Source organism: Mus pahari, chromosome 23, assembly GCF_900095145.1.
Source record: "Mus pahari chromosome 23, PAHARI_EIJ_v1.1, whole genome shotgun sequence".
In the NCBI taxonomy this organism is placed as follows: Eukaryota; Metazoa; Chordata; class Mammalia; order Rodentia; family Muridae; genus Mus; species Mus pahari.
Genome location: NC_034612.1, coordinates 4806532 through 4814772, shown reverse-complemented (window position 1 = coordinate 4814772; position 8241 = coordinate 4806532). Strand labels below are relative to the sequence as shown.

The following is an 8241-nucleotide window of genomic DNA, read 5'->3' as shown; positions in this document are numbered from 1 at the left end:
GGGTTTCTCTGTGTAGCCCTGGCTGTCCTGGAACTCACTTTGTAGACCAGGCTGGCCTCGAACTCAGAAATCCACCTGCCTCTGCCTCCCAAGTGTTGAGATTAAAGGCGTGATACCACGCCCAGAAAGAACTTTTAAATACTGTCTCATCTTCAATCTCCAACTTCCAGGCTTTGTCTCTTTTTGACTCATTTTCCCTATACCCATCAATCCACAGAGTTGAGAGGCATCTGTGGTGACAAATGAGGACCACTCATCTGGGAAGAAACAATGGCATTTTTATTCTCCATTTGAAAGGAACTTGATATCCCCCCCCCCCTTGCCTTGGATAGTCGGAGGCAGGCAGAAGTGGTTTGGGGCACAAGGGGAGGCTTCAGAGCCACCCTGATGGAGGTCCCTAGTGGGAAGGATTTGGAGGTGGGACAACCTGAAGCAGGGTCCCCGTGATTGGTTTAGGAAGATGTTTGGCTTCTTCTGAACAAGGGAAAATTGTGGGTGAGGCCAGCCATTCACTGACGTAGCATTCTTGACAGCGTGGCCATGAGGATGGCAGAGGTACTGGTGTGATTTCCCAGGTGACTGCAGAATTCCATTGTCACACAAGAGTGTTTGGCTGTATGAGACTTCTCACACCCCTTCTGGCTCCCTGCTGGCAGGGTACTGAAGACTTGGACCATCCCGGCAGAGGACGGGTCGGAGGGGTAACTAGGCTGAGTCTAGGATGAGATAGTAAAACAAAACAGGCAGAGCCACCGACAGAGGAAGCTAGCTGGGCGCAAAGGGAGCTGCCCCATTCGACTTCTTGGACAGGATGATCGTGACGCTGTCTTGGATGCCATAGGACTTAAAGTCAAACCAGTCCTCCAGGACTTGGCCCTGGAACTCCAGCCGCTGCTCCTGGCTTCGAAAGCCCTGCCTGTCTTCGATCTGCTGCTTCAGGGTCAGGACGAAGTCAAGCGGGTGGATCGCATAGGCGTGGCTCCCGCCGTCCGGGTTTTTCACAAAGACCTGGATCTCGGGGGAGATGGTGTCCAGCAGGCAGATGTGGGTGTCGCAGAAGATTCCGTAGTAGGCGAGCGAGCAATGGCTTCTGATGAGCTGACGTTCTCCGCCGGGCTCCTGAAAGGACAGGCGCTGGAGACCCGAGTAGCCCCGGCTCAGTCGGATTTTCTCTTTCAGTTTCTTTATGGGTTCATAAGGGTTCACCCAGAGGGTTAAATCCGAGTGCCCCCACTGCTGCACGGTCACCTGGATATCGGGCGCTCTCTGCAAGAGACGGAGGCGGGGTTAGGCTCGCATTTCTGTCTCGTGACCCACAAATTCCCTTCCCAGATTCATCTTTGTAATAGCAAAAATATCTTCCCTGCCCCTCCCCACCCCCCACTCTGTCCCCCGCCTCCTCATCTCCCTCATCCTCCTTATCCTCCTCGTCGTCCTCCTCCGCCGCAGCAGCAAATGTTTAGGGAGCGCCAAGCACTTTGTAGGCTCTAAGCTGGGCACCTCCCATGGATACATTTTCAGCCCCTTGAGGTAGGCCATCCTCCCCTTTGGTAGACAAAGTGATATTACCTGCCTCCGCAGCACAGTGTTCACTGCATAGCAAAAGTAATGTAGGACACAGCAGGGTTTGGAAGGACTCTAAAGCTAGGGTTGTAAAGGTTTCAAAAAAAAAATCCCTCCAGCCCAGAGGGAGGGGAGGGGTGGGGTATGAGTCATTCCGGGGCATATAACAGGGGTGGGGGTGGGGATTGTGAATTTGAGAGTATCCTGGGCTACACAGAGAGGCCCTGCTTCACTGAGTCACAGGCTGGGTGTGGTGGCACAAATCTTTAATTCCAGTACTCCAGTGGCACAGGTAGGTCGATCTCTGTGAGTTCGAGGCCAGCCTGGTCTATACAGCAAGCTTTAGGACTGCATAGTTCCTGTTTCGCAAACAAGCCCCAAGGTTTATACTTTCCTGCCTATCTCTGGCTTTATTTGGCTGGAAAGCTGAAAAGCTGTTCCCCACTTTGTTGGGTGAGGCAGTGTAGTGTTTAGAGTGTCAGGTAAGGAGGAACCATTCATTACCTTCACCCTCCAGCTGGGGACGGGGCTGTCCCTGTTGTCATAGCAACAGTCCTGTTTCAGACACTGGTTGGCCCGCTGAGCCATTATATCCCATCTGTACCCTTCTGCCACATTGTGGGTGGGGTCTGCTGGGTCCAGGATGACTGGCCTGCAACAGAGAGACGAAGCCCAGGCTCTTCCTGGCTCGGGAGCCAATAGGCTAGGGAGGTGGTTCCCAGCCTGCATTCTTTCCAGCAACTGAGCATCCATGCATCCCCAGAGCTGCCCGTCAAGGAGAGGGGACGTGGAGATGGTGAGGTTTCTCATCTCCTTGAGGAGACCGTTCAGGGAAATGCAGAGAATCAGAGGGGTGTGGGTAGGACAAGGCTGTAAACTGGGTCCTGGAACAGTCACAGATGTTCACTTGGCAGGGGAGGTGTCACAAGGCCATGGCAGGCTTTGAGGGCAAATTGGCTGAGTGGCCTTCGATGCCAGTGGCACCACCAACATCCACTGATTGCTTTCGAAGCCCTGGGCCAGAACCTAACCTGCATGAGCTTGCTTTGATTCTCCCAACAATTCTATAAGGGATTATTATGGTTATCCCTGTTGTAGAGGTCAGAGAACAGAGACGTAGACCTTAAGTTCTCTCTCTCTCTCTCTCTCTCTCTCTCTCTCTCTCTCTCCAGGGTCTCTCTGTGTAGACCAGGCTGGCCTGGAACTCAGAGATCTGCCTGCCTCTGCCTTCAGAGTGCTGGGATTAAAGGCCTGTAAAGGATTAAATTAAACCAACCTCTGCTGACCTCAAACTCTCACGGTTGGTAATGATGGTTCTCAGCTGTTCTGATTCTTCTCTCTCACCAGGGCAGAGCTCTGGCTGCCTCTAAACAGTCTCTCTGGTCTGCAAACCCTGAAGGACTATTCATGACCGGCTTGCGTGGAGTCTGCTTGGGCCCCTTGGGAGATTGCCTGCAGTGGACCCCGGAGCCTGTCAGGAAGAACGGTACTGTGTGTTCGGGGGATGGAGGGAGAACAGGAGCAAGAGGGAAGCTAAGATTCTGTCCAAGATGCAGAAGTGGGTTTCCAAGAATAAGCCCTCCCTCAGAGAGGGAGGAGCCTCAGGTGAGGAAATGTCTCCACGAGACCCAGCTGTAAAAGCATTTTCTCAAATAGTGATCAAGGCGGGAGTGCCCTGCCCATAGTGGGCGGGGCCATCCCTGGGCTGGTGGACCTGGGTTCTATAAGCAAGCAGGCTGAGCAAGCCATGAGGAGCAAGCCAGTCAGCAGCGCCCCTCCATGGCCTCTGCGTCAGCTCCTGCCTCCAGGTTCCTGCCCTGCTTGAGTTCCTGTCCTGACTTCCTACACTGATGAACAGTGATGTGGAAGTGTAAGGTGAAAAAAAAAAACAACAACAAAAAGCATACCCTTTCCTCCCCAGCTTGCTTTTTGGTCATGGTGTTTTATCAAAGCAATAGAAACCCTGACTAAGACAACACAATTTTTTTTTTTTTTTTTTTTTTTATCTTTAGCAGTCAACATTGTAAATACCAGTTTACTCTGGGTTTGTTGATTTAAAAATTACATCTAATGTGGGCTGGAGAGAAGTGGGCTGGAGAGATGGCTCAGAGGTTAAGAGCACTGACTGTCCTTCCAAAGGTCCTGAGTTCAGTTCCCAGCAAGCACATGGTGGCTCACAACCATTTGCAATGGGATCCGATGCCCTCTTCTGGTATGAAGACAGCTACAGTGCACTCACATACATAAAATAAATACATCTAAAAAAAATTACATTTAATGTGTATGTGCTGGTGTGTGCGTGCCTGTGCGTGTGTGTGTGTGCGCATGTGTGCATGTGAGTGTGTGTATATGTGTGTGTGCAAGTACACATGTGTGAGTGTGTGTGTATATGTGTGTGCGTGAGTGCGCATGTGTGAGTGTGTGTATATGTGTGTGTGTGTGTGTGTGTGTGTGTGTGTGTGTAGATGTGTGCAGGGCATTGGAAAACGAATCACAGAGCAGGCAGTTTCCTGATGAGGCATCCTCTGCTCTGTCCCTTCGGTCCTTTGTCCTTTTCAAGAGACTGCCTTCCAGTATACTATCCAAGCTGTGTGCTTCTCCAAGCTTCGGCACCCTGCACTGGGGTGCTGGGCACACCTCAGTGTGTGACAAGGATGACAATGATGACCCATCTCCGCCTGTGCCCATGCTGGCATCAGCCTTAGTCACTGTGCATGCTCGGCAGGTGCTCTGAACTCAGCCTTTGTACTTGCCCCTGGCTTTCTTAAGGAAAAGCACTGAAACGGTTTAGGGCAAGGTGGGGTGGGAGCGTAGCTTTGAGAAACAGGGAACAGAGTCGTATCCCCTATGACCCTCGGGAAACCTGATGTCTGTCCACTTGAGATTTTAGCATCAACGTCTGAGGTAGTCTTGGTGTATATTCAATAAGGTTGTAAGATTCCACATTTCCGCCGGGCGTGGTGGCGCACGCCTTTAATCCCAGCACTCGGGAGAGGCAGGCAGATTTCTGAGTTCGAGGACAGCCTGGTCTACAGAGTGAGTTCCAGGACAGCCAAGGCTATACAGAGAAACTCTGTCTTGAAAAAAAAAAAAAATCCACATTTCCCCTGGTCTGTCTGTCTCTCTCTCTCTCTGTCTCTTTGTCTCTCTGTCTGTCTCTGTCTCTCTCCTCTGTTTCTCTGTCAGTCTGTTTCTCTCTGTCTGTCTCTCTCTGTTTCTCTCTCCCTGTCTCTGTCTGTCTCTGTCTCTCCCCTTCTCTCTGTCTCTCCCTGTCTGTCTCTCCTTGTCTCTGTCTCTCTGTCTGTCTGTCTCTCTCCCCCTCTGTCTGTCTGTCTCTCTCTCCCTGTCTGTCTCTGTCTGTCTGTCTGTCTCTCTCTCTCTCTGAGACTCGGCGGGGAGCACAGACACAGTACCTTTCTCCCCTGAGCTGTCTCCTGACACAGGCCTCAATGACTGGGTGCTGCAGTGTGTAGTACTTGGTCCAGTAGATACAGAGGAGCTCATGATCCTGGAGCAGCTCCATCACCGTGGCGAGGCCTTCATCCAGCCTGAAGTTGGCATCCTCCTGGGTGCCTGCTTCCCATGCGTAGACAGTTAGCAGCTCCAGGGCATAGAGAGGGGGCAGGTTGGCCCGGGGGCACTTGTTTCTCACATACTGAAGAGAGTGGGGAAGAGACAGAGAGAGATGCCAAGGTCACGTGTGAAGATGACACCCAGGCCCAGGGGCAGAACATTCAAACTCTAACCCATGAGCTGTGCGACCTTGGCAAAGTGACTTTCCCTTCCTGGGCCTTGGCTTCCCTGTTTTAGGATTAAGGGTCTAGGTTAGTCCAGAAGACATGAAATTGTGCCTGAATTCAAATTTAGGGGAATATAATTTATTTATTTTGGTTTTTCGAGACAGGGTTTCTCTGTGTAGCCCTGGCTGTCCTGGAACTCACTCTGTAGACCAGGCTGGCCTCGAATTCAGAAATCCGCCTGCCTCTGCCTCCCGAGTGCTGGGATGAAAGGCGTGCGCCACCGCGCCTGGCAATTTATTTTTTTTAACTACATTCTCTCCTCTCTCCTCCCTCCTCCCTCCCCCACCTCCTCCTCCTGGCCTATGTGGATGTCAGAGTTCAATTTAAGCCTTTACAAGGATTCCTGGGATCAGACTGAACTACTGTCGCTAAGCTAGTCTGTCAAGCACCTTTAAGTCGCTGAGACATCTCACCAGATAGATTTAATTTTTTTTTTTTGTATGTGCATATAAGTGTTTAATACTATGTATGCATGGGGGTGGAGGCTAGAGGGCGGCATGAGGTATTTTCCTTAATCGCTGTCCACATTTTGAGAGTCGCTCTCTTACTGAACTGGATTGCTCTCACTCTCACTGGCTAGACCAAGCTGGCCAGCAAGCCCCAGGGCGTCCCCTGTGCTGGGATGGGAGGCGTTCCACTGTGCTCAGCTTTTTTTTTTTGGTTTTTCAAGACAGGGTTTCTCTGTATAGTCCTGGCTGTCCTGGAACTCACTTTGTAGACCAGGCTGGCCTCGAACTCAGAAATCCACCTGCCTCTGCCTCCCGAGTGCTGGGATTAAAGGCGAGCGCCACCACGCCTGGCTCTGTGCTCAGCTTTTTATGTGGCTGCGGGATCTGGGCTCAGGTGGTCATGTTTGTGTCTCAAGCTGGTTACTAAGCCACTTGCCCAGCCCCCGCTGTTTATGTAAAAATCTAAAACCACTGGGACTAGCTTGTGCTGGGCAGTTTTAGAAGCTGAAGTTGTTTGAGAGTAGGGAACCTCAATTAAGAAAATGCCTTGGGAAGATCAGGCTGTAAGACTGTAGGGAATTTTCTTAGTGATTGATGGAGGAGGGCCACGCCCATCGTGGGTGGGGCCAGCCCACTGTGGGTGGAGCCATCCCTATGCTAGTGGTCTTGGGTTCTATAATAAAGCAAGCAGAGCAAGCCATGGGGAGCAAGCCAGTAAGCAGCGCCCCTCCATGGCCTCTGCATCAGCTCCTGCCTCCTGGTCCTGATTTCCTTCAGTGATGGATTATGACACAGAAGTGTAAGCTGAATTAACCCTTTCCTCCCCAACTTGCTTTTTGGTCATGGTGTTTCATTATGGCAATTTGTAACCCAAACTAAGACATAGCTCTTTTCAATTTTCTCAAGGCTTGATTATGAAGCCCAGGCTCAAGGGTGTGTAGTGGAGGGGGGTGGGCATGAAGGGGGCTTACAGATGAGAATTCCACCTGACAGCTAATATTTATAAAAGAGGAAATTGATTACAATATAATCCATGCACGGGCGACCTCTCTACTTCTTCACTTCGGTATTAGCGAGTTTATGAAGTATAACTTGAGATGAATATTCACAGGTAAAGGTGGACAGTGCCATCCAAGGGGACAGAGGTAGAATTCTACCAGACCCTTTACATTTTTTTTTTTACTTTATTTTTAATCATGTATGTGTGTGCACGCATGTATGTATATGAGCATGCGAGTGTATGGGTGCTCACGGAAGCCAGAGGCACTGGATTCTCTAGAGCTGGAAGTTATAGGCAGTTTCAAGCTGCCTGATGTGGGTACTGGGAATTGAACTCGGTTCCTCTGCATGAGTCGTACGAGCGCTTAACTGCTGAATTGGCTCTAGTTTACTTGTCTTTGAGGCAGGTCTCACTGTGTTAGCCTGGAGCTCACTATGGAGTCCGGCTTGCTTCAGCCTCCTAAGGGCTGGGGTTATAGGTATGTGCCCCATCACAACTCCTGTCTCTTAGTGTATCTGTTTATTTTACAAGAAGACCGCCCTCCCACTGTAAGTGCGGAAGTGCGTGCGTGCATGCAGAGGGGCTATTTTTGATGCCTCCTTTTTTTCAATTTAGATAACTCTACACACCCACTGCATCGAAATATACTGGGTTCGCTTCAGATACCAGACGTGACACTTGAAAAGAAGTCAGTCCAGTGATGACCTGGACGCAGAAGCTGTCACCACCGAGAGGCAGAGTTGTATGAATGGATTTTAAGGAATCCATCTCCTCCTTAGTCTTGAACTTGTTGAGCCTAGCGTTCACAAACCACAGGAGTGGACATCAGCCCAGGGAGACAGTAGCTGCTGTGGGTTGCGGATGCCCTAGCATCTGCCTACCTTTCCCCCAACCCCATCTGATGCCTTTCCCCCAGCCTCACCCTGGCGGCCCCCTCACCTGCTGGTACCAGTGTTTGACCAACCGCAGGAGGCTCTTCAGCTTCGTTGGCCTATGCTTCACGAAGTTTCGCTGCAGCTCGCTGAAGGATGGAGAGAAATTTCCTGGGTACCCATTAGCCTTGATCAGATCCGCATAGACCTCGGAGCTGGGACGGGAAGGGCCTGAGGAGGGCGGAAGCAAAGACAGAGGAGTGAAGGGAGACTCTGGAGTCCAGCGTGGACTAAGTAGGCATTTTGGGGAGGGCCTGGTCACACATTAGATTAGGGTTTATCTCCAGAGAGACCAGACGTTGGCTTTTTGTCTAAGCTCCGCCCCACAGTTACCTGGCAACAGCCAGGGGTGCCTGACTCACTGTAAAAGGGGCTGCTTGCCCCATCTTCTCTCTCTTGTTCTCCTTACCCTCTTCCCCCTCTCTCCCCACCTCACCCCCACATGCTCATGGCCGGTCTTTTCTCCTCTTCTCTCAATCTCTCTCTCTCCCCCCCTC

At 51.2% G+C, this 8241-nt stretch overlaps 1 protein-coding gene across 2 annotated transcripts in view; it reads right to left on the bottom strand.

Annotated features, from left to right (window-relative positions):
• Window positions 1-256: 256 nt before the first annotated feature.
• The window catches only part of Oasl (2'-5'-oligoadenylate synthetase like), a 15716-nt gene continuing 7731 nt past the window's right edge, over window positions 257-8241 (bottom strand). The window contains exons 3-6 of one of the 2 annotated variants that reach the window (XM_021187017.2): window positions 7752-7915; window positions 4977-5218; window positions 2068-2215; window positions 257-1266 (exon numbers count right to left, since the gene is read on the bottom strand). In XM_021187017.2, the coding sequence (XP_021042676.1) occupies window positions 766-1266; window positions 2068-2215; window positions 4977-5218; window positions 7752-7915 (1055 nt within the window). In that variant the 3' untranslated portion in view covers window positions 257-765. The remainder of the gene's footprint in view (window positions 1267-2067; window positions 2216-4976; window positions 5219-7751; window positions 7916-8241) is intronic. The other variant, XM_029533725.1, reaches the window with a different exon arrangement.